Source organism: Osmerus mordax, chromosome 6 (assembly GCF_038355195.1).
Source record: "Osmerus mordax isolate fOsmMor3 chromosome 6, fOsmMor3.pri, whole genome shotgun sequence".
NCBI classification, from domain to species: domain Eukaryota; kingdom Metazoa; phylum Chordata; class Actinopteri; order Osmeriformes; family Osmeridae; genus Osmerus; species Osmerus mordax.
Genome location: NC_090055.1, coordinates 641,403 through 666,619, shown reverse-complemented (window position 1 = coordinate 666,619; position 25,217 = coordinate 641,403). Strand labels below are relative to the sequence as shown.

At 49.3% G+C, this 25,217-nt stretch overlaps 4 protein-coding genes across 7 annotated transcripts in view; 1 reads left to right on the top strand and 3 right to left on the bottom strand.

The window, feature by feature from the left end:
• adam22 (ADAM metallopeptidase domain 22) overlaps nucleotides 1–1,171 on the bottom strand; it is a 39,279-nt gene extending 38,108 nt beyond the window's left edge. Inside the window, exons 1-2 of the mRNA XM_067237309.1 lie at nucleotides 1,073–1,171; nucleotides 621–781 (exon numbers count right to left, since the gene is read on the bottom strand). Coding sequence (XP_067093410.1) covers nucleotides 621–781; nucleotides 1,073–1,157 — 246 coding nt within the window. The 5' untranslated portion in view covers nucleotides 1,158–1,171. The remainder of the gene's footprint in view (nucleotides 1–620; nucleotides 782–1,072) is intronic.
• A 1,647-nt stretch (nucleotides 1,172–2,818) lies between these two features.
• dbf4 (DBF4-CDC7 kinase regulatory subunit) lies at nucleotides 2,819–7,179 on the bottom strand. The gene is made up of 12 exons (XM_067237308.1): nucleotides 7,159–7,179; nucleotides 6,842–6,981; nucleotides 6,655–6,724; nucleotides 6,456–6,506; nucleotides 6,235–6,304; nucleotides 6,070–6,146; nucleotides 5,930–5,972; nucleotides 5,657–5,702; nucleotides 5,430–5,552; nucleotides 4,775–4,892; nucleotides 4,437–4,552; nucleotides 2,819–4,207 (listed from the first exon to the last, which is right to left on the bottom strand). The coding sequence occupies exons 1-12, from the start codon at nucleotides 7,177–7,179 to the stop codon at nucleotides 3,235–3,237; spliced, it is 1,848 nt and encodes a 615-aa protein (XP_067093409.1). The 3' UTR covers nucleotides 2,819–3,234.
• Nucleotides 7,180–8,491: 1,312 nt separating this feature from the next.
• Nucleotides 8,492–13,480, top strand: slc25a40 (solute carrier family 25 member 40). Of its 3 annotated transcripts, none has more exons than XM_067237922.1 (11): nucleotides 8,492–8,733; nucleotides 8,858–8,969; nucleotides 9,175–9,234; nucleotides 9,340–9,446; nucleotides 10,431–10,498; nucleotides 10,883–11,007; nucleotides 11,450–11,623; nucleotides 11,705–11,814; nucleotides 11,994–12,075; nucleotides 12,155–12,232; nucleotides 12,349–13,480. In XM_067237922.1, exons 2-11 carry the CDS (start codon nucleotides 8,870–8,872, stop codon nucleotides 12,492–12,494), a joined length of 1,050 nt encoding a protein of 349 aa, XP_067094023.1. In that variant the 5' UTR covers nucleotides 8,492–8,733; nucleotides 8,858–8,869; the 3' UTR covers nucleotides 12,495–13,480. The 3 variants fall into 3 exon arrangements, with proteins under 3 accessions (XP_067094023.1, XP_067094021.1, XP_067094022.1); XM_067237920.1 differs by having other exon boundaries at nucleotides 8,847–8,969; XM_067237921.1 differs by having other exon boundaries at nucleotides 8,828–8,969.
• Nucleotides 13,481–14,785: 1,305 nt separating this feature from the next.
• rundc3b (RUN domain containing 3b) lies at nucleotides 14,786–24,982 on the bottom strand. Of its 2 annotated transcripts, XM_067238182.1 has the most exons (11): nucleotides 24,537–24,982; nucleotides 21,347–21,462; nucleotides 21,125–21,258; nucleotides 20,830–20,915; nucleotides 17,330–17,419; nucleotides 17,020–17,100; nucleotides 16,730–16,907; nucleotides 16,132–16,289; nucleotides 15,347–15,493; nucleotides 15,126–15,241; nucleotides 14,786–14,950 (listed from the first exon to the last, which is right to left on the bottom strand). In XM_067238182.1, the coding sequence occupies exons 1-11, from the start codon at nucleotides 24,629–24,631 to the stop codon at nucleotides 14,802–14,804; spliced, it is 1,350 nt and encodes a 449-aa protein (XP_067094283.1). In that variant the 5' UTR covers nucleotides 24,632–24,982; the 3' UTR covers nucleotides 14,786–14,801. The 2 variants fall into 2 exon arrangements, with proteins under 2 accessions (XP_067094283.1, XP_067094284.1); XM_067238183.1 differs by lacking the exon at nucleotides 15,347–15,493.
• Nucleotides 24,983–25,217: the final 235 nt, after the last annotated feature.

The following is a 25,217-nucleotide window of genomic DNA, read 5'->3' as shown; positions in this document are numbered from 1 at the left end:
CAGGCTTTTACTGGAGTGTGAGGGATGCAGGTGAAGCTACTGGAACACCTCATATACAACAACAGAAAGGCCATGCTTGCAGGCCCAGAGCCTTTAAGAGAGATTTCTTCAGTTGCCTAATATCTGTAAATATCTCTGTTTTTAACCACAACTATAGACTACTGTATGTGTCCTGTGTGCAGTTTGAGGTGATATATAAATACACATGCTTGACCTGCTTTAGAGGCTGGGGGTGCCTGTGTAGGAGGGATCCTTCATAACCTAACATACATTTCTCTGCTTTGTTTCATAAAGAAACCTGGCTGGCAGGTCTTTGTTTGGATGTACATGGGCTACTGACTGACATCCGCCACAAGGGGATGGTCCACGTCTGCCACGATTATGGAAAATATAATTTCAGTTTTTGTATGGGCCTAACCGTCAATGGAAACGACCAAAAACCGTCTCGCTAATTCATAAATATTAGAGCTGACGAAGATGAATCAACAAAAACATAAACAAGATCAGAATAACGGGACGTCTCCAATGGCAACCGGTATAGGAGGGATCCTTCTCACCCCCATCTGCACATTGCGGGGTGCCGCCATCATAATGACCACAACAACAAAGCCGTCATGTACCTGTATCGAGCCGGAACTGGCTTTCAGTCTCGTGTTGAGGACATCGTGCATGACTTGGCTGTGGTTGTGCATGCTGTAGAGCAGGCGCAGCGGCACCGTGTCCTCCTTCCCGACGAACCTGCTCGCATCACGAAGAGCCTTCGCGTTCGACAAGGCGTCTCCTGCACAGAGAGGAAAACACCGATTTATGACCGCGATATTTTCCACCTCGCAGAAAATAGCAATGAAACACACAATGAAAACCTTATACGTCCCATATCTTATTATCACCTTTATTTATTAAAAAAATAAAAATAAAGTGAATGTAGGCTATCATACGAAACATGCATAACCTATTTTAGAGCCTGTTTACGTCGGGGCTCCGTTAAGGCATTAACATAACACAGGTTGTCAGTGATAGCAAAACAGCTTGCCCATATTTCAATATAATGCGACAGTTCAGTCTCTATTACCGTTTCGATGAGGATTGGTGGAGACAACGCCGTGTATCAGTCCAGAGACGCATAAAAGCGAAGCCAACCATCGCAGATGCATCATCACCTACTCTGGTGTTGAATGGACAGCAAAATAAAAACAATGCGCTATTCCAAAAGCTGATTCTGTCTTCGCTAGAGGAGCTTCACATTCGAGCAGAGGCTGCGATGGGAGCGCGCGCTAGTCGTCTGGTTAGCGCAGTCCCTCGCGCTGGTGGCCATCAGGGTTTTCTAGTGTCTCTCGCGCTGAACGTTGAGCGCATCTGAGCGCGCTGAGCCCCTACGGAACACACAGCGGAGTGGGAGGAGAGAGGATGGAGGTAGGGGAGGAGTGGGGGGGGCACCTCCTTAAAACACATCAATATCCAGAGGATCACTGCAGAAGCGCTTCATGCATAAATATAAGAGCGTGAGGTGGGATGCCGGGAACTGTAGGCTAATGGATGTTCCTCAGCCGAGGATAGAGCTGGGTCTACGCAGGGCCGGCCCAAGCCTTTATGGGGCCGGCTCTGGGTCTATGCAGGGCCGGCCCAAGCCTTTATGGGGCCGGCTCTGGGTCTATGCAGGGCCGGCCCAAGCCTTTATGGGGCCGGCTCTGGGTCTACGTAAGAAAAACCTACATTTTTATGCTTTGTTACTTGAGAAAGTCCCTGGACCAATGTCAACTCGCCACTAAACAAAGAAGGTTCGACTGTCTGAGCATCTTCGGGATGAGTGTGCACGTGTGGCTTGCTCTTTTCACACATCTATACATCTATATATTTATAATACACATATATAGATACATATTATTACTTAGTCACACATCAGGTATGTAATTAACGTAATTGTCTGATACAGCATATGTAGACACATGGCAGTTGAGGTGTGAGATTTGTGATGAGAAGTTCAGTGGCTCTTCTCTGACGGTACCAGGCTGCAGTTTGCATTCCACTAACCGTTGTCATCACTTTGGACAGCTTTAGAACCTGCCCCAAGCTTTAGACCCTGCCTCCCTCCTGCCCCCAGCTTTAGAACCTGCCTCCCTCCTGCCCCCAGCTTTAGACCCTGCCTCCCTCCTGCCCCCAGCTTTAGACCCTGCCTCCCTCCTGCCCCCAGCTTTAGACCCTGCCTCCCTCATGCCCCCAGCTTTAGACCCTGCCTCCCTCCTGCCCCAAGCTTTAGACCCTGCCTCCCTCCTGCCCCCAGCTTTAGAACCTGCCTCCCTCATGCCCCCAGCTTTAGAACCTGCCTCCCTCCTGCCCCCAGCTTTAGACCCTGCCTCCCTCCTGCCCCCTGCTTTAGAACCTGCCTCCCTCCTGCCCCCAGCTTTAGAACCTGCCTCCCTCCAGCCCCCAGCTTTAGAACCTGCCTCCCTCCTGCCCCCAGCTTTAGACCCTGCCTCCCTCCTGCCCCCAGCTTTAGAACCTGCCTCCCTCCTGCCTCCGACAACCCAAACCTCCAGAGCAGCGATGGGAGCAAGGCCTTGTGCTAATGCACTACCTGCAGGCAAACATCAAGCTAAAAACCCATCAAGCTAATGCTCTTTTCCTTCAGTTATGCTTTAGGGGTAATTCGATCCATATTGAGATTGAGAAAGTTATTTTGTCTATATTATGAGGTTGTGAGATTGAGTTTGGCACATTCAGAACCTTCCCACGTAGTCCTGTCTGACAGCCCCACACAGGCCTTTCAGATCGTCCCAATCATTTAAGAAACACTTATTCATAGCATTCTATTCTTCAATCTGTATTATAAACACTAAATACAATCTTGTATCAATTATTTAAGACTGCACATACTTCCTGTATGATGCCACATATTGTACCACAGGGTGACCAATAGGCTCCAGTTCATTTCAAAGTCAAATGCATACAGCAGTGGTGTCCCATCAGCAACACGGTTAGGCTGTTAACAGGTCTAACAGCATCTTCAGTCCAGGTGAAGCTGGGCATGTTAAACTCTATAACACTCAACATTGTTGTGAATACACCCCCCCCACATAAAAAACACATTTACTTTAATAAATCACAGTGCATTCTGGGTAAGTGGCTGAGCAGGTCTGGGCTTGGCCACCATAACATGACTAAAAGTCAGATTGAAAAACCTGTTCAGCATCAGTTCTCAAGTGTGATAGTGGAACAGGCCAGCTCTGCCTCTCCTCACCCCGGGAAGCCCTGGAACTCCCAGTCCATGTCCTCGCTGGACTGGAACAGCTGCCAGATGCTCAGGAGGGAGCTGCTCTTGGAGAGCTCCTCTGGTTCCTCACAGCCCGGAGAGCTGGCCTGAGCGGCCACTTTCCGTCTCTTCCGCTTAAAGTCCCGGACCTTCCTCTGTAGCTTCCTTTCAGGGGAGGGGCTGCTGTTCCTGCACTGAGGAACAGCCCGCTCCCCTCTCCCTGGAGGGGCCTCTCTCTCTGCCACGCTCAGCGCAGGTGGGAACTCCTCCTCCTGTAGTCGTGACATGAACACGTAGAGCTGTGAGGAAGGAACCACCAGGTTTCCGGTGGAAACACCCCGCTTGAAATCCGCACCACAATGACAGCTAACAGGTCTGTTGTTCTCCATGCAGGCACTCTCGCCCTCCAGGCCACCAGGGGGCAGTGGCTCACTGGAAGAAGGATGGACACTAATGGTTTCTTTTACTGCTCCAGCGGTGGATGAGAGCGCAGGGCTGGTCCCTGGGGGGAGGGGGGGAGGGCTTGTGTGGAGGGAGCCCTGCCGGAATGGTCGTTTGCAGGGGAGGGATCTGGTGTGAGGCTGAGGGTCCGAGCCCCTCCTCTCCTCAGCTGCGTGTCCGAGGGGGGGGGAGACACTGCAGTGTTCTGCTGGGTGTGCCTGGAGCCCTGCCCCGGACTGGGGCCCTGCCTGGAGTCCTGCCCCGGACTGGGGCCCTGCCCCGGACTGGGGTCCTGCCCCGGACTGGGGTCCTGCCCCGGACTGGGGCCCTGCCTGGGGTCCTGCCCCGGCTTGGGGTCCTGCCCCGGCTTGGGGTCCTGCCCCGGCCTGGGGCTCCGCTGTGGAAGGCCAGAGCGAAGTCTGGTCTCTCCCCGTCCCTGAGGCATCCACCCCCTCCTCCTCCTCCTTCACACACAAGCCAGGAGCACACAGTGTGGAGCTGATGCTGCACCTGGGCCTGAAGGAAACGACAACACACACATCAGGAATGTAAAGACAGACAGCAAACCGGACAGACAGCAAACCGGACAGGCAGCAGACAGAGGCAGCAGACAGAGGCAGCAGACAGAGGCAGCAGACAGAGGCAGCAGACAGAGGCAGCAGACAGAGGCAGCAGACAGAGGCAGCAGACAGAGGCAGCAGACAGAGGCAGCAGACAGAGGCAGCAGGACTTAGAGAGCACGCACCGCCTGCTGGGTGGTGGGATGTGGAGGAAGCTGAACGGCAGGGTCGACACCAGCCTGTCCACAAGCAGGTACTGGTCACTCTGAGCGAACGTCTGGTGGAGCTCACCCTGCAGGTGCTGCAGGTTCAGACAGGGCTCCTCTGGGTCAACATGCACTCATCAGTAGCTACATTGTTACAACATTTTCTGTACATGTGAAGGTGATTATACATGCTTGCAATAGCTGGATTGTGACTCACCATAAAAAAAAATGCTGTCGACATTTAAAGTGCATCTCTTCTTAGTGCATCTCGGCTACAGTAACTGTAATGGTTTTCACTCAGAGAGTATTGGACTTACAGTTTTGATGTTGTCGTATTTAAGGACACAGCACTCGCAGTAGCCCCCTCGTTTCCTGTTCTTCCTGGGTCTGATCCGCCCTCTCTCCTCACTGGCTGAGGTCCGTGCCCCTCTGGCCCTGAGGACCCCCATAGGTCAATCAATAAAAGGTCAGAGTTCACGTCACACTGCAGAGCAGCAATTGGAGAACTTCTCTCCTATTGCTACTCTCACAAGCCATTATCAGATGTGCATCATAAAGGAGATGAGAATACGGGAATCCACACGAGGCAGGAGGAACGCGCGAGGCAGGAGGAACGCGCGAGGCAGGAGGAAAGTGCGAGGCAGGAGGACACGGAGGGCTTCAGTGGTCTGGGAACATCAACATACCTGTGCTCTCTAGTCTGGGAACATACCTGTGCTCTCTAGTCTGGGAACATACCTGTGCTCTCTAGTCTGGGAACATACCTGTGCTCTCTAGTCTGGGAACATACCTGTGCTCTCTAGTCTGGGAACATACCTGTGCTCTCTAGTCTGGGAACATACCTGTGCTCTCTAGTCTGGGAACATACCTGTGCTCTCTAGTCTGGGAACATACCTGTGCTCTCTAGTCTGGGAACATACCTGTGCTCTCTAGTCTGGGAACATACCTGTGCTCTCTAGTCTGGGAACATACCTGTGCTCTCTAGGTGTCCTGCCGTGCTCCTTGTCCTCCAGCAGGAAGGGACTACAGGGGGATGCTGATGTGAGGTTGAACTCTGGCATGTTGGGCATGGCCAGGTAAATCGGCCGGTAATGTCTGGGGAAAACCAACAAGTGAACATATAGTGTGAACTTATTCAGACAATCAAATGTAAACAATTGTTGTGATTTTTAGGGGTCATCTTGTCATCGTAGACTCACCTGCTTGAGTCCTCCATCTTAAGGAAGGGCTTCTTAATCCTCCCCGCTGAGGAAAACAAACCGGACGTTAGAAGCAGAGCACGTACTGTTTCCCACCACTCACATTTCCCACAGTGGGGCAGTGAAACAGCCTGGATCAATAAACTAAACAAGGACATCTACCCCGGCTCACAGCGAAACCAGACTTCACCATAACCACACCCGAGATGCACAATTTGAGCTCGATATCCGTTGTCTAAAGGCCACTTCCCTCTGAGGAAGTAGATTGTTTACCCTTGTATTGGGGAAAGCCGGGTCTTCCTGTGTCTGGTTTGGTCTGTAAAGGAATGAACAGTGAGCAGATACCAGTGTGATATAGTTACCTTATTTCTGTCCCATTCTGGGGTTATCAAAATGTAGGAAACACAACTCACAGTTTTCTTGCAGGCAGCAGCAGCAGTCTGCTGTGGGCTGACATTCTTCTTCTTCTTTTCAACATACGCTGTTATATCTGGAAGCAACAACATGGATTTAGAATAATCAGCATTCATTCCAGTAAAAATTAAAAATATATATATAAATATAGGGATAGAAGATACCATCAATGTAGAGGATTTTCACCCCCCACTCTAGTGCTTTAGACAGGGTCTTGTTGACTTGTAACCTTTCCTAAATACAAACAGAACATCAAAACAAAGATGTCACCCCTTAAGTGAAATCCAAACTGCATACTGATGGTCTGTTCTGTTAAAACAATGTTATTATAACATGTCTGTGTGAAGTAGCTTGGCAAACTAATTAGCACAGATGAGATCCAGACCTGCTCTTTAACCACCCTGTCCACTAAAGACTTCCCTCTGCTCTGGACCACCTGAAACAGAGGGGGGGGGGGCAAAGGAGAGAGCAAGAAACAGAGTGAAAATCAGTCCAGAGGCAAACTGTTAATACACTCATCAGAATGTAATTTCTGTCGGTGGGCAGAAAACAGACAAGCGCAGACATTCAGCCCTTAAACTCACTGTATCGTTTGGGCCCTGGGAGCTGCCTCTGACGCTGCAGGGCCCAGGGTGAGGGTGGGGAGAGGTGTGTCTGCAGGGCCCAGGGTGAGGGTGGGGAGAGGTGTGTCTGCAGGGCCCAGGGTGAGGGTGGGGAGAGCTGTGTCTGCAGGGCCCAGGGTGAGGGTGGGGAGAGCTGTGTCTGCAGGGCCCAGGGTGAGGGTGGGGAGAGCTGTGTCCAGAGTCGGGACTGGGGACAGGAGAGTCCTGGCTCAGGTACTGCACATATCTGGCCTCCTTCTTATTGGAAACCAGGTACTTGATCTCCTTACTGAAGAACTTCTCAATGGTCTGAAAGGGAACACCAAGACACAGTAAGAATACATGGTTTAGGAGATGCATTTAAAATATATATTTTGTATGTGTGTTTACTTACCCCTCCTAGCTTTGTGATGTCATTTTCCAGCGTCTCTGTCCGTTTGTTTGATGGTAAATCAAGGTAAAACACTTTCCCTATGAAAGGCTTACTGGCGACTGAGCGGATTCCATCAGCCTGTTTGATCAGGCTCTTTGTTGCTGATGTGTGCCCACTGTCAACTATCTTAGGATCTAGATTGGGAATGATAGGATATACATCAGGACACACAAAGTACCACAGAGCTTGGTATTACATTTACAGTATAATTCTACTTTCTACAAAGACAAATAATAACGATTAATAAGGTTCAAACAGCCAGTTGCATGATCTGATGAAGAAAATAATAAAGTTTAATACCTTTCAAACTGGGCTTTGATGACTTATGATGAATTCGTCTGGATTTCATGTTATTCAACTTCATATGCGAACACCGTCAGTCTCTCGCGGAATGCTGTGAGATGACGTGAAAAAGATACGTTATTTTTCGGTTGTTTACAAACTTCACCTAAAAATTCAAATAAGATACAATATTTGTACTACTGTACAATACATCATTGGTGAAACATGAGCTACTATGAGTAATACAGCCTTCCTCGGCAGACGGAAATATGTGTTTTAAATGTTGACATTACCTGGGCAGGAAGTCGAAACTGCTCAGCTCGCTAGCATAGATGTTCCTAATGAGCAGCTTGTTCTGTTCGTTGTTGCTGGCTAACTCGTGCGAGCCAACCAACTTCCACAAAGATATACTTGCATGACTTTTATAGTAGTTTCCGCCGGTTATTTCCCATTATCGGTTTGGATACGATGCTAGCTATCTGGCTAGTTAACGTTTTGAACTTGGTCTCTGAGCTAACTAGTTAACTTTTGTTTGGTTCTTGTTTCCCGCTTCAACAGTCGGTGGGCAAAGGGCAGGATTGCCAGACAAATAAATAACCCCCGTACGAGCGTGTTACCATCGGTCAATGGTTTTTAGTTATTTTTTTGTCAATACTCACTGAAGTACATTCTATGATTTATCACGTTCTTATATATTTAGTAGGAATTTACAAAATTACTAATCCCACGCGTAAAAATTCAACGCCAAAAAAAATCAAACCACCAGTGCGAGTATTTTAAAATAAACCTGGCAACCCAAGGAATGTCTTCTTACTGTGAGCTAACTTGCGTTTGAACGCACAGTTTCGACTAATTCTTGATTTCTAAATTGGAAAATATGCGTATACAAAACACACGTTTTGAAATACAATATATATACAATATGTGTGTATTATGTACTGTTCAATGCATTTTTTTAGTCTTGAAATGTCATAAAATGAACAGGAGTCAAAATGTGCTTCTGTCAATGTAAAAAAATATATACAAATGTTACGTTGTGTAAATCATTCAGCGATCATCAGCATGTGTTATGAAAATTTGCACACGTGATTCCGAGCTCCACGAAAGATACGACCTACTGACTTAAAGAATTAGATTATGACTTTTATAAAGTTGATTTGTAACTGATTCAGGCGCTGTCAGTTTGCAAATAGCTTAGACGAACATCCAGAAGCGTCCATAACTCCAAACTCCTAGCTATCTAGCTAGCCAGCTGAAGATATCTAGCCCGCTGAAGATGAAAGTCAAATGAACTGTTTGCATCCAATGCTGAATTCATTCCTGCTGCTGTTATATACGTTTTAGAGGTAAGTGTTACTGCCAGACTACACACATACACTTTAGCCTTGATGCACTGTAGTTTATTATGGTGTCTAATACCAGCTTCATTATGTTGTATAGATTTTTTTTTTGTAACAAGAATTTGCATAGTTTCAAGCAGTTATGAGCGGTCAGAGTTCTTCGCCGGGGGCGAGCAACGGCATCACCCCTCTTCAGCAGATGATCGCGTCCTGCTCAGGGGCTATCCTGACATCCCTGATCGGTAAACACGAGCTCCGTCCCAGTCAGTCACAGGTTACATGTACTCTTGTCTGCGGAGTACTGCCACACGCCAGCAGTCTGAACTGTGCATAGAGCTTCTTAGAAGCATTTAATTTCCCCTCTGGGATAAAAACATATAACTCCATATATCTATGATTTGAATCTATAAAAAACGGCTAATAATAAGCTTGGTTGTGTGATTGCAGTCACACCTTTGGATGTTGTGAAGATCAGACTCCAAGCTCAGAAGACCCCCTTCCCTAAAGGTACGAAGGCGAACACAAGTGTGTATGAACCAACATACTGAGGCATAGAAACTACAAGTAATTGTTTACTTAATATCCCAATTCTACACACTTGTATCCCACCAGGAAAATGCTTTGTGTACTGCAATGGCCTCATGGATCACATCTGTGTGTGTGAGAACGGAAACTCCAGACCATGGTACAAGGCTCCAGGACACTTCAACGGAACCCTGGTAAAGTCCTCTTACACAGCTGCCTCCTTCCCCATGTAGACATGCCTCTCTTACACAGCTGCCTCCTTCCCCATGTAGACATGCCTCTTACACAGCTGCCTCCTTCCCCATGTAGACATGCCTCTTACACAGCTGCCTCCTTCCCCATGTAGACATGCCTCTCTTACACAGCTGCCTCCTTCCCCATGTAGACATGCCTCTTACACAGCTGCCTCCTTCCCCATGTAGACATGCCTCTCTTACACAGCTGCCTCCTTCCCATGTAGACATGCCTCTCTTACACAGCTGCCTCCTTCCCCATGTAGACATGCCTCTCTTACACAGCTGCCTCCTTCCCCATGTAGACATGCCTCTCTTACACAGCTGCCTCCTTCCCCATGTAGACATGCCTCTCTTACACAGCTGCCTCCTTCCCCATGTAGACATGCCTCTCTTACACAGCTGCCTCCTTCCCCATGTAGACATGCCTCTTACACAGCTGCCTCCTTCCCCATGTAGACATGCCTCTTACACAGCTGCCTCCTTCCCCATGTAGACATGCCTCTTACACAGCTGCCTCCTTCCCCATGTAGACATGCCTCTCTTACACAGCTGCCTCCTTCCCCATGTAGACATGCCTCTTACACAGCTGCCTCCTTCCCCATGTAGACATGCCTCTCTTACACAGCTGCCTCCTTCCCATGTAGACATGCCTCTCTTACACAGCTGCCTCCTTCCCCATGTAGACATGCCTCTCTTACACAGCTGCCTCCTTCCCCATGTAGACATGCCTCTCTTACACAGCTGCCTCCTTCCCCATGTAGACATGCCTCTCTTACACAGCTGCCTCCTTCCCCATGTAGACATGCCTCTCTTACACAGCTGCCTCCTTCCCCATGTAGACATGCCTCTCTTACACAGCTGCCTCCTTCCCCATGTAGACATGCCGTGCGTATATTCAGCTGTGTCGCTCGCTGTATCTGACTGCTGGTTCTCTTCCTGCAGGACGCCTTTATCAAGATAGTCCGCAGGGAAGGGATCAGGTCTTTATGGAGCGGCCTGCCCCCAACGCTGTGAGTCTGATGTTGGGGGTTTATGCATCATCATCACTCATTTATCTTTCCAATTCCTCTTAAAAACAGTCAGGTTTTTTCGCCCTTAAGTGGTCTATTAGTGTTATTGGCTTAGTGTTTATTTACTTTGACTTTTTCCTCATCTGTATCAATGTGACTTTCAGAGCCGTCATTATTCATTCATTTGCTCACTTACTTGGGAATCTGAGTTTCTCAGAAGTGTGGTAATTTCAGCAAAGTTATGATTTGTCAATGATAACATTTGATTTGTGTCCCTTTATTTTTGAGTGGTACGCAAATGATTCCATTTTGAGGAGTTAAGGGTTATTGATCTGTGCTTATCATAACTGAGTCATTGATCTGAATCATAACTGATTTTTGCAGAGTCATGGCGATCCCGGCAACTGTAATCTACTTCACGTGTTACGACCAGCTGTGTGCGGCGCTGAGGGCCCGGATGGGCTCCCACAGCGAGGAGGCCCCGCTGCTGGCAGGAGCCATCGCCAGAGGTGAGCCCCTAGGGCCCCCGGAGCCAGGGCCCCCGGAGCCAGGGCCCCCGGAGCCAGGGCCCCCGGAGCCAGGGCCCCCGGAGCCAGGGCCCCCGGAGCCAGGGCCCCCGGAGCCAGGGCCCCCGGAGCCAGGGCCCCCGGAGCCAGGGCCCCCGGAGCTAGGGCCCCTGGCCTTTAAACACTGGGCCCCATCTTTAGAAAACGGACAAAACCGTGAAGCCACCCATTAGTACAGTATTAATACTGGTTATTATAGCATTAGTATAGTATAACTACTGGTTAGTATAGCATTAGTAAAGTATAAATACTGGTTATCACTATCGTGTCCTGTACACTGATGTTATTTGCTTCAGTTCAGAGAGCACCACATAACGTAGGTATAAACCTCCTTGTCTGACTGGGTATGCACCTTGACTCTTCCTCTCCCCTCTCTGTGAGGCAGTGGGCTCTGCCACCATGATCAGCCCGGTGGAGCTGGTCCGTACCAGGCTGCAGTCCCAGCAGCAGTCGTACAGGGAGCTGAAGGAGGGCATCAGCAGCGCGGTGAAGGCCGAGGGCTGGAGGTTCCTGTGGAGGGGCTGGGGACCCACGCTGCTGAGAGACGTCCCCTTCTCTGGTACTGGACACTAGACTATCTCTGTCTCTCTCTCTCGTGTCTCTCTCTTCTTCAATCACAGTTCTCTTCTGTGCTCCTCAGCGATGTACTGGTACAACTATGAGAAGGGGAAGCTGTGGCTGTGTGAACACTATCAGACAGAGGAGCCCACGGTCGCCATCACCTTCATCTCTGGAGCGCTGTCTGGCTCTGTAAGTAACACTGTTGACTCAGGAGGGCCTTTCACCCTTCACAACTAGAGGGCAGCATTCTTGGCACTTGGCACTGATGCAACACTAACCAAAGAATAAGCAATGGAAGAGTCGTGTGTGTGTGTGTGATTCAGATGGAATATTTTGACCAGTTCTTATGTCATCTGTCATGTCCTTAGATTGCTTCCATAGCAACCCTTCCCTTTGATGTGGTCAAGACCAGGAGACAGGTGGAGTTGGGGGAACTCCAAGCTATGAATTGTGGGTATAGAATCAAGTGCTTTGATGTGTGTAGCTATGTGAAGTAGTGCGTGTTTGTGATGATGGTGTGTACCTGCAGTGTCTGCGAAGGCCTCCTCCACTCTGAGTGTGATGAAGACCATCGTGGCAGAAAGCGGACCTGCCGGCCTGTTTGCAGGTATGCTCGAATAGCTCTGAGAGACAGTTCCCCTTTATTTCAAATCAAGTTGTTTTGGTTATGTAAGATTGGAAGCAATGGAAGTATATGAAAAATGTAATTGTTTCCTACCTCAGGGTTTCTGCCCCGACTGATAAAGGTGGCCCCGGCTTGTGCCATCATGATCAGCACCTACGAGTTCGGGAAGACCTTCTTCCGCCAGTGCAACCAGGACAGGCTGCTAGAGACCAGAGGTCTTTCACTAGATACCAGCCACACATGAACACTTTGTATATCCAGCTGAAGCAGTGTCCCAGCCAGGCGCAGAGCTGCATGTTGCACGGCTGACATGAAACACAATGGAGGAAGGTGAAGACAGGAGCACAAGGTGTTTCTACAGGAGCACATGGTGTTTCTACAGGAGCACATGGTGTTTCTACAGGAGCACATGGTGTTTCTACAGGAGCACATGGTGTTTCTACAGGAGCACATGGTGTTTCTACAGGAGCCCTGACCCATTGACAGTCCATGATTGTTGCTGTAGTTAATTATATTGATTTAAGTTTTCACTTAATGCTGTGAAATTAATACCAATCCACTAAATTATTTGTAGGTATTTGCATAACAGCATTTGAATAAGATTTAGACTTACCGAAAATGACAGGCAGTTTCCCATGCAGGAATAATGCAGCTTGCGTGAGTGTATTTAATACAAGGGCCAGTAGGTGGCATCATCATTGAATCATTGAAAATGATTCAGATTTCACCCTAGCTGGTGCTGGGGTGTGGCGACGTGCCATTCAGAGAGAGAGAGACAGACAGATAGAGACAGAGACACAGAGAGGGAAAAGATGGGGTGTTGGTTGTCCCTCCCCCATCTCCATTTCTCTCCCTGCAGCACTCTTCTTTCGATGTTCCATTTTGTCTCTGATGTTCCATCCTTCTTGCTCCGTCTATCTCCCCCAGTCTGCTCTCTCTCATCTCAGCCTCTTGCTCTTTCCACACCCCTCAGATATGGGTGGTTCGTATCCATGGAGAGAAGTACGAGTGGTATCGGCTCAGACCATTTAAACTGTCCCAGTCCAGTTGAGACAGAACTCATCTCTAAATGTCATTAGCAACATCTCAGTTGAGTCAGACCGTCAGTCAGACCTGCACCTGTTCCCTTCAGTCAAACAATCAGGATGTGCATTTATGGATCAATAAGTATGTGATCATATCTTAAATTATTATTTGTTCAAATTGCCAAGAATAAAAGTAATGTTATGAATGGTGAATATTTTCCTGTATACTTTGTTACAAGGTATATGTTCACTACTGTACTGAATTTATGAACTGATATAACTTGTTCAAGGCTTCACTAATCACTATAGGAGCCTCTGTATTCTGGCAAGTACTTAATTTATTCAAAGTGACAGGATAAAAACATGAAATCTATGTGCAAATAACTGCAGGAAAAAGACAAATGAAGAAAGCCTAGTCATGAGTTTACCATCAACACACAGCTAACCAATTCCCCCAGAGTGACATGATGTGTACATTGTGTCCAGCTACCCTTCTAGAACCCTGAGCGACGCAGTGATTCTAGAACCCTGAGCGACGCAGTGATTCTAGAACCCTGAGCGACGCAGTAATTCTAGAACCCTGAGCGACGCAGTGATTCTAGAACCCTGAGAGACGCAGTGATTCTAGAACCCTGACAGACGCAGTGATTCTAGAACCCTGAGAGACGCAGTGATTCTAGAACCCTGAGCGACGCAGTGATTCTAGAACCCTGAGAGACGCAGTGATTCTAGAACCCTGAGAGACGCAGTGATTCTAGAACCTTGTTGTGACCAGCGTAGGACAGAACACAGAGCAGAACTTCTAACTCTGTCCTTATGCTTCCAAACTGGACTGAACTAAACCATCCCTACACCACCACTAACACTTCCTGAGAATGAAAAGAATAATAGCAGAACACTGCATGATACATAAATACAACATTTAAATGCTGAACTGATTCTACATACATTCAAAATCAAATGATTTTCAGTAAGGCAGCAAAGCAGCAAGTGGAAACATGATGCCTACAGGCCTCAAGCCTGGGTGTGTGGTCAGTACATTAATACATCCTATGATCCACTGCAACCAACATCTGTCTCACTAACTGTTTCTCATACACTGCTGCTAGCCATGGATTACACCTGGCAAACAAGTGCAAATACAAACATTTAACTGATAAACATCTCAGTCCCTTGATCAGCACTGGGTGAAGTAATGAGAACATTAATGACAATTAAATATATTTTAAAAAGGTGAGGTCTTGAGTGGGCATCGAGTTACTGAGGGGATCTGTGGGCTTGATCAGACCGGGCCGGTCTCACATGTCCAGCTGTGGCTCCACGCTCCAGACCTGACCTCCTGTCTTCCTGGTTCCTACACTCTGAGGGTCCAGTTCTGTATCGTAAACTGCACAATCATTCAAGTGATGAAGAACAGAGGACTGTGGCCCATTCTTGGATCCTTTGAACAGGGCGGTGGGGGTTAGGGGGGGCTGGGGTCAGGGGGGGCCAGGGGCTGGGAGCAGGGGAGGCTGGGAGCAGGGATCCTAGGATGGGGGGGTGAGGCCAGGGCTGGTCATGTCCGTGGTGGGACTGGCTAGACACTCGCTGGACTTGAGGCTGGCCAGAGACTTGTAACTGGTCACTGAGGTGAGAGAGCCACACAGCCCCCTGAGAGAGGGGCTCTCCTCCTTACCTAGAGGACAGAGGAGGTTAGTCCTGGGAACACACACTCTCTCACACACACACACACACACTCTCTCACACACACACACACACACACACACTCTCTCTCTCACACACACACACACACACACACACACACTCTCACACACACACACACACACACACTCTCACACACACACACTCACCACGGTGGGGCCAGTTGGTGGCTGGTTTGGCATCCAGGCTGAGGGAGTGTGATGGTTCCAGGGAGGTCTGTGATAGGCTCATATCAGCTGACTGCTCCAGGCTGTGGAGACTCTTCCTGCAGAACACAAACAGGCCTCAGCCTGGGGAACAACCACAAACCTCTGTCCATGTCTACAGAGGAGCAAAATAAGGAACTAGGAATCTATCCAAGTTTGCATACTCCTCCCACTGTCCAGCCCTCTTGCAGTACAACAGTGTTCCCAAGGCAACAGCATTGGTTTCTACGGCACCGGGGGAGGGCCACTGATTGGTCAGGTGGGCAGTCAGCTCCTGTCTTGACCGCAGGTCATGGTTCTTTAGAACAGTCCTAAAGAGAACACAGTGGAACTCCTCACATTGTGTTCCACAGAACCTGACTGGGAGAACCTTCTCTCTTCCCCTCCATTATCCATCCTCCTTGTTCCATTTGTCTGTCTCTTTTTCTACATCTCCATTATTCACTGTCACTGTTCTGCCTCAGATCTCTTCCCATCTCTCTCTCTCTCTCTCTCTCTCTCTCTCTCTCTCTCTCTCTCTCTCTCTCTCTCTCTCTCTCTCTCTCTCTCATGTCTAAAATTCTATGACAGGCTGAACCCTCTTAGCAGGAGGTGAGAGTGCAGTTTCCCCACCACCAAATCTAAAGATCTCACAGCCTTGTGGAACAGAGGGAATGGGATTGATCATTAATTAAGAGATGCAACTGATAACTGATTTACACCAACCTTGCCTCTGCGTATATTCTGCTGATCACAGGAAGGGCCAAACGAACACTTCCTGCAACCCGCCGGCACTCTTCCTGTGTCCTGAATGTCAAACTCACAGCTTGATCTTCCAGACTATGTACTTCATCCTCTCACACACACACTGATTCTCTCCCTCTCTCTCTCTCTCTCTCTCTCTCTATCTCTCTCCCCCTCTCTCTCCCCCCCTCTCTCTCTCACACACACACACACAGTGTTGACTCACAGCTGGTCCTGCAGTTCCAGCACGATGTACTCCAGCTGCTCCTTCTCCAGGGTGTGGGCGAGGTGTGTGTCCAGCAGCCTCTGCTGCAGCTCCTTGTTCTGGGACACGGCCTCCGACAGCTGGCCCTCTCTCAGGCACACCAGCTCCTGCAGGTAACCCTGACACACACACACAGTCTTTTATAGTATCTGAGATTGTTTGAGAAGGGCAAAGCTGAATACAAATAATGTGGAGCCGGAGACTGAATGGAAGGAGGAAGGTTCTGAAGACAGGAAGATGATCAGGATCCACAGGGTTAGTTTCATGAACATGTCAGCACAGAATAACTATGGATTAGTCTTTTGCATTGCTCAAAGTCAAGCTATGTGCGTCAGACATGTAAGTGTGTGTGAGTGAGTGTGTGTGTCTGTATGTGTGTGTAAGAGACACAATCCTCAATAGGGTTCTGACATTCATCCTGACATTTCGGAATCTACAGTCACTCTCTAATTAAGATGTCACCCACCCACACACACACACACACCCACCTACACACACACACACACACACCCACCTACACACACACACACCTACACACACACACACCCACCCGTGTTACCTTCTGCTCCAGTACGGCGCTGTATTTCTGTTCCAGTCGTTTACACTTGCTGACCCAGCTGCTCTGCTCAGTAAAGATGGCCGCCGCCGTGGCAACCATGTTGTCTGGCGTGCTGCTCTCACTGGCACTGCTTCCCAGGGTCCTCATCTCCTCCTCGTCACTGCTGATACTGTCTGAGCTGCGCAGGGCAGAGCAGGGCAGAGCAGAGGAGGGCAGAGGAGGGTCAGGGTTAGGAGCAGTGCCGTACGGACCAGCAGCGTGGTCTGCATACGTGCACACATGCTACCTACCTCTGTGTGAACTTCAGGTAGGGGGTGTAGTCGATAACAGCAGGACAGGTGCCGTCCAGCCCCTCCCCCTTCAGACAGAAGCTAGTAGACAGGGAGAGAGAGAGAGAGAGAGAGACAGAGAGAGAGAGAGCGAGAGAGAGAGAGAGAGAGAGAGAGAGAGAGAGAGAGAGAGAGAGAGAGAGAGAGAGAGCGAGCGAGAGAGAGAGGGAGAGGGAGAGGGAGAGAAAGAGAGTGCAGGTGTTGTTACATCGAGGTTGGAATAGGGCAGAGAAGTGCCCTATTCATATATAATAATGCATATCTACTGTACCTGAAATCAATGGTGTTGAGTCCTATCAGAGTATCTGCCAACAGACTAGCCTCCTCTCCTAGCATGATCGCCCCATCTTCATAGAACCTCCTGCAACACCAGGACAAGCAGCACAGTCACACACACCTCATCCACACAGCACAGTCACACACACTGCATCCACACAGCACAGTCACACACACTGCATCCACACAGCACAGTCACACACACTGCATCCACACAGCACAGTCACACACACTGCATCCACACAGCACAGTCACACACACTGCATCCACACAGCACAGTCACACACACTGCATCCACACAGCACAGTCACACACACCTCATCCACACAGCACAGTCACACACACTGCATCCACACAGCACAGTCACACACACTGCATCCACACAGCACAGTCACACACACTGCATCCACACAGCAGTCACACACACTGCATCCACACAGCACAGTCACACACACCGCATCCACACAGCACAGTCACACACACTGCATCCACACAGCACAGTCACACACACTGCATCCACACAGCACAGTCACACACACTGCATCCACACAGCACAGTCACACACACCGCATCCACACAGCACAGTCACACACACCGCATCCACACAGCACAGTCACACACACTGCATCCACACAGCACAGTCACACACACCGCATCCACACAGCACAGTCACACACACCGCATCCACACAGCACAGTCACACACCCCGCATCCACACAGCACAGTCACACACACTGCATCCACACAGCACAGTCACACACACCGCATCCACACAGCACAGTCACACACACCGCATCCACACAGCACAGTCACACACACCGCATCCACACAGCACAGTCACACACACTGCATCCACACAGCACAGTCACACACACTGCATCCACACAGCACAGTCACACACCCTGCATCCACACAGCACAGTCACACACACTGCATCCACACAGCACAGTCACACACACCGCATCCACACAGCACAGTCACACACCCTGCATCCACACAGCACAGTCACACACACTGCATCCACACAGCACAGTCACACACCCTGCATCCACACAGCACAGTCACACACCCTGCATCCACACAGCACAGTCACACACACTGCATCCACACAGCACAGTCACACACACTGCATCCACACAGCACAGTCACACACACTGCATCCACACAGCACAGTCACACACACTGCATCCACACAGCACAGTCACACACCCTGCATCCACACAGCACAGTCACACACCCTGCATCCACACAGCACAGTCACACACACTGCATCCACACAGCACAGTCACACACACTGCATCCACACAGCACAGTCACACACACTGCATCCACACAGCAGTCACACACACTGCATCCACACAGCACAGTCACACACACCGCATCCACACAGCACAGTCACACACACCGCATCCACACAGCACAGTCACACACACTGCATCCACACAGCACAGTCACACACACCGCATCCACACAGCACAGTCACACACACCGCATCCACACAGCACAGTCACACACACTGCATCCACACAGCACAGTCACACACACTGCATCCACACAGCACAGTCACACACACCGCATCCACACAGCACAGTCACACACACCGCATCCACACAGCACAGTCACACACCCCGCATCCACACAGCACAGTCACACACACCGCATCCACACAGCACAGTCACACACACCGCATCCACACAGCACAGTCACACACACCGCATCCACACAGCACAGTCACACACACCGCATCCACACAGCACAGTCACACACACTGCATCCACACAGCACAGTCACACACACTGCATCCACACAGCACAGTCACACACACTGCATCCACACAGCACAGTCACACACCCTGCATCCACACAGCACAGTCACACACACTGCATCCACACAGCACAGTCACACACACCGCATCCACACAGCACAGTCACACACCCTGCATCCACACAGCACAGTCACACACACTGCATCCACACAGCACAGTCACACACCCTGCATCCACACAGCACAGTCACACACCCTGCATCCACACAGCACAGTCACACACACTGCATCCACACAGCACAGTCACACACACTGCATCCACACAGCACAGTCACACACACTGCATCCACACAGCACAGTCACACAGCACAGTCACACACCCTGCATCCACACAGCACAGTCACACACCCTGCATCCACACAGCACAGTCACACACACTGCATCCACACAGCACAGTCACACACACTGCATCCACACAGCACAGTCACACACACTGCATCCACACAGCACAGTCACACACACCGCATCCACACAGCACAGTCACACACCCTGCATCCACACAGCACAGTCACACACACTGCATCCACACAGCACAGTCACACACACTGCATCCACACAGCACAGTCACACACCTGCATCCACACAGCACAGTCACACACACTGCATCCACACAGCACAGTCACACACACTGCATCCACACAGCACAGTCACACACACTGCATCCACACAGCACAGTCACACACACTGCATCCACACAGCACAGTCACACACCTGCATGACGTGACTTCCTGAAGTGGCCTGGCCTTCATGGGTTGCAGCTCTGGCTGTGACATGACTGGCTGTGACATGACTGGCTGTGACATGACTGGCTGTGACATGACTGGCTGTGACATGACTGGCTGTGACATGACTGGCTGTGACATGACTGGCTGTGACATGACTGGCTGTGACATGACTGGCTGTGACATGACTGGCTGGTACAAACAGACTGGGGTCAAGTGGCAGCAAGGCCACATACTTGGTCATTAGTTGAGAATTTTTGCCAATGGAAGAAAAATAAAAAAATTAAATTAAAATGGTCAAATACAGGGTCAACACAGCTGGGGGTCAAATATAATGAGCAAACATTGTGTGTGTGTGAGAAAAAATATTTTCACCCAAAAAAGTTTCAAAAGGTTGAAAAATTATTTTGAAAAAAGGTTTTGAAAAACAAATTACATAACTTGTTTGTATCGTGTGGAAAAAAAAGTTTCAAAGGGTTGAACAAATATATATTTTTTAAATGTTACAAAAAATACGTTTGCATCATTGATGAGTACTTGATGAGGACCCTGCTATACTTGGGGGTCAGGTGGCTGAGCGGTTCGGGAATAGGGCTGTTAATCAGAAGGTTGCCGGTTTGATTCTTGGCCCTGTCTAAGACGTTGTGTCCTTGGGCAAGGCACTTCACCCTACTTGCCTCTGGGGGAATGTCCCTGTACTTCCTGTAAGTCCCTCTGGATAAGAGCGTCTGCTAAATGTAAATGTGCTTTACACCGTTTTAGGCTTCTGTGTTCTCCTCTCCTCTCTTTTCACTGTGTGTGTAAAAAATGTTTTGAAAGAAAAAAAAAAAAAGAAAGCCTCACTTTTTTGTGTTCTGTGGAAAAACGTTTCGAAAGGTTGAATTTTTGGGGGGACAAAATGTAAAACCTTTTTGTGTCGTGTTGTGTGGGATTATATAGAGAGGGATACCTTGTAGTTTTAAAGTCCCTCAGAGCAGATGAGATGTATTCAGAAAGTCGTTTCTCCATCAGAACCACCCTGATCCACGCCCTGCCCTGTGGACACACACACACACACACACAGAGGTTAACAAACACTAGAACTGCTTCTCTGATTCTATCCTACAGTATTAACCCTAACCCTAACCCTAAAGAGGGTTTCAGAACCAAGCTGTCTTTGTGCTCTTTTAATCAAGAAACAAGGATTACAATCAAGGACCAGGAGTATGTGTGTGTGTGTGTGTGTGTGCGTGTGTCTCCCAGACCTTGGCTCTGGAGGAGTGGATGTTCTCCATACTCTCAATGCTGTGGATGCAGCTGTGAGGGACCCTTCTGCAGGACACTCTCACGTAGTCCCAGAAACTCCGAGGACTCTCATAACCAAACCAGGTGGTCTGTCCTGGAGAGGGAAGGACGAACATGAAGCATAGATGACACCTTGAGAGCGTGAGTGTGTTCTGACGTGTGAGCGTGTGGTGTGGAGGTACCTTTCAGTCTGTTAATAAGAATGTGTTCCAGGATGGAGACAAAGTTGATGAACTCAGGAGAGGAGTCGTCTATGGTCTCATAGCAGGAGCGGTCGAGCAAGGTCTTCACTGAGAATCTACAACAACAACAACCCTGAGTGAGAGAGCGTCCCTGTGGTGGGTTCAGCACCTGGTCAGAAGATGCTCGCTGGGCTGGGCTGGTAGATCAGAAGATGCTCGCTGGGCTGGGCTGGTAGATCAGAAGATGCTCGCTGGGCTGGGCTGGTAGATCAGAAGATGCTCGCTGGGCTGGGCTGGTAGATCAGAAGATGCTTGCTGGGCTGGGCTGGTAGATCAGTCGGTACAAATTGTTCCCTGGGGAGATGAGATGATCTCCCAGATTTTGAGACTTTAGATAACGCCTTCTCAGAAGCACTTCCCAAACACACTTCAAATGTGTGTGTATGAGTGTGTGTGTGTGTCTGTGTGTGAGTCTGTTGCCTTGGTGCAGCTCAGTATTGACTACCTCTGGACAATACTCTGGGGGAAGAGCAGGAACGGGTCATGTGCATTCAGGCTCACTAATCTGAATTTAGGTAATAAGGCAGAAAGGGGAGTTAATGGACAAGCTGTGTGTGTGTGATTGTGTGTGTGACTAGGTAGTCAGAGACTCAGCTGTAACATGGAAATAGGAGAAAATTGCTTTTCAGTTTTTTCCATGACGTAGGAGTATGGAAGGGAGTCAGAGAGAGAGAGAGAGAGAGAGAGAGAGAGAGAGAGAGAGAGAGAGAGAGAGAGAGAAAGAGGGGTACAGAGAGAGAGGGGGGGGGGGCAGAGAGAGAGAGAGGGGGACAGAGACAGAGAGAGAGGGGGACAGACAGAGAGAGACAGAGAGAGGGGGACGGAGAGAGGGGGACAGAGAGAGGGGAACAGAGAGAGAGAGAGAGAGAGTGAGAGTGAGAGTGAGAGTGAGAGAGAGAGAGAGAGAGAGAGAGAGAGAGAGAGAGAGAGAGAGAGAGAGAGAGAAGAGAGAGAGGGGGGGACAGAGAGAGAGACAGAGAGAGAGAGACAGAGAGAGTACATCACCTCCCAGTTGCTGCGTCTGACTGACTTCCTCACTCCATTACGCTTTTTCTTTCTCAACACTCAGCCTCCTTCTAGCGCTTTCTTCTCTCTGTCTCTCTCAAACAAGGAATCCCAATCAGTCTAAGGGGAATAACACCCTCACTGCACGTACACACAAACACAACCCTGATATGTCAGAGTGGAGAGGTGGATGCTCATCTGTCTGGTGACGCAGCAGTTTAGGCCCGCACACACACGCACACACACACACGCACACACACACACGCACACACACGCACACACACACATGCGCACACACGCACGCACACAAAGTGGGGGCAAGGAAAACCAGGCTTCTGTTCAGCACAAGGCAGAAGACAACATGAGCTCATCCGTAACCCATTCCACTCCAGATGAGCTCCTAGCCTCTAAATGTCCAGTGAGCTGTACTGGTTGACTGGTTTCCACCAGGGGGGTTTCCAACACCCTCACCTTGTATGAACAGCAGTATGACATCAGCAGCCTCCACCAGGGGGGTTTCCAACACCCTCACCTTGTATGAACAGCAGTATGACATCAGCAGCCTCTCCACCTGCTGAAACTCCTCCCACAGGCTGCTTAAACTCCTCCCACAGGCTGCTGAAACTCCTCCCACAGGCTGCTGAAACTCCTCCCACAGGCTTCCTGCATCTGCTGTCAATCCCAGCAGCCTCTCCAGCTGCTGAAACTCCTCCCACAGGCTGCTGAAACTCCTCCCCCAGGCTGCTGAAACTCCTCCCATAGGCTGCTGAAACTCCTCCCACAGGCTGCTGAAACTCCTCCCACAGGCTTCCTGCATCTGATGTCAATCCCAGCAACCTCTACTGCACCTGCTCTCATGTGCTTCATGTTCTTACACGTTCCAGAGGATCTTTTTAGCTCTTTTATTCCCCTGCTCTCTCACCCACCCTCCCTCACTCCCCTTCTCTCTGTTTTCTCTCCCTTCCTGCTGGTCCATGCAGACTGAACATCAGTGATCACAGATGTCATTTCCCAGAAGCAGAGTGCGCGAGGTGGGAGGACTGCAGATCAATGCTCAGAGAGCACATGTTATTCCACCTGACAGACACACCAGGGGTGGGAGTGACAGAGTGTGTGTGTGTGTGTGTGTATATGAGATAGAGACAAAGAGAGAAACAGCAAGAGTGTGTGTGTGTTTGTGTATATGAGATAGAGACAAAGAGAGAAACAGCAAGAGTGTGTGTGTGTTTGTGTATATGAGATACAGACAAAGAGAGAAACAGCAAGAGTGTGTGCGTGTGTGTGCGCAAGAGTGAGAGAGATCAGACAAAGAGTTGCTCTTGGTAGATATCCAGGTATTAGAAGCATATCCGTATGCCATTAATGAAATTACTTACATCCATGCTATGCAGGTTTAGCATGACGAGGTTAAGACTCCTGGGTTATTGTAAATAGTATGCCGTCACAGAAGCAGGGATACCCAACACATTCAGAGGAGGGATGCCACAGCATGAGATCAGCCCGACAATGACATCACCATTCACCAGCTACTTCAAGCCCACGCGATAGTTGTAAAAAAAAAAAAAAAAAACGGCCCGATAAATAAAACATTCTGCAGAAAAACAACATCACTCCGACCCCTTGCTATTGTGATTATGTTCCTCCGCTGGTTGAAGACAATTACCGCTAAATAATGCCCACCCCACGCAGGCACCCGTAGGAAGTGTTAATATAATTGCTGTACGGGGGCTGTGATTGTATAAATGTTCAATTCATTCTCATAGGGGTGATGGTGATGTGTCTCAAATAGTGAATCTGCGTGAGTACGTGTGTGCGTGTAGAGACGCAGGGAAGGTGCAGAAGGTTACAGTTAACCAATTAGTTCCTCTCGTGCGAGTACACGCACGAGATATTTACACTACGTAAGACCAATTTCCTAAACTGTAGGCAAAATGCAGAATAATACAAAAATATGCACTATTCGTTTCAGGGCGATGGAAGGGTTACCCCCGTATCACTTCAGTTAGTCTAAAGCAGTCTGTACGCTTTCCAGAAATGTCCATTGATACTGGAAATGACACGTTCTGCAATGATGCTCTTTAATTTCATTAATGACTGGTGGTCAAGATCAAGACGCCTAATTTACCTGCAGACGGTGAGCAGATTCCTCCGCTCCACGGCACCGCTCCATGAAGATCCGCGCTTGCGGGCCAGATTAAGCCCCAAACTCAGCGACGCCATCCCCGCTGTAGATGTGGACGGCAGGACTCGGTGTTTGCGGTTCTCCAGTCCTGCATCGACCCTGGAAGCGGAGCAGGGATCTCACGTGCGCGCCGCCCACTTGCTTTCTGAAATGCGTCACTTTGGCGCGCTCACTTATCTTCTGCTCTCAAAATCTGCAGCTAACAGGCGACGATCTGCTCGGTTTGCTGACGGATGAGAAGGAAGGGAGTGATGCGCTCAAGCCCCAGATCCATATGTGACTGATCCCCATCCAGAGGCTGTTTATGGGAGGAGTGCACTGTGAGAGAGACTGGGGTTCGGCTAAGAACAAGATCAAGGGTGGGAACAAACGTTGCCAACAGCCGTAGTCTTATTTTGCGAAGATTAAATAAATCGTTTGAGAAAATGTCTGAAAATAGGCCCATCTTTAAGGAAGCAGGGGCCCCTTGAGGATGTTGATATCGGAATGCGCTCCAACGTCCTCCTATCGTGTGACTAATAGATTCTGACTGAATGTCCATTGGTGGATATAGGCATCAGGTGATGGAAGTCTGGCCCCTGTTATGTAGGCAGTTTTACAATGAAAGATTGTACCCCCCCCCCC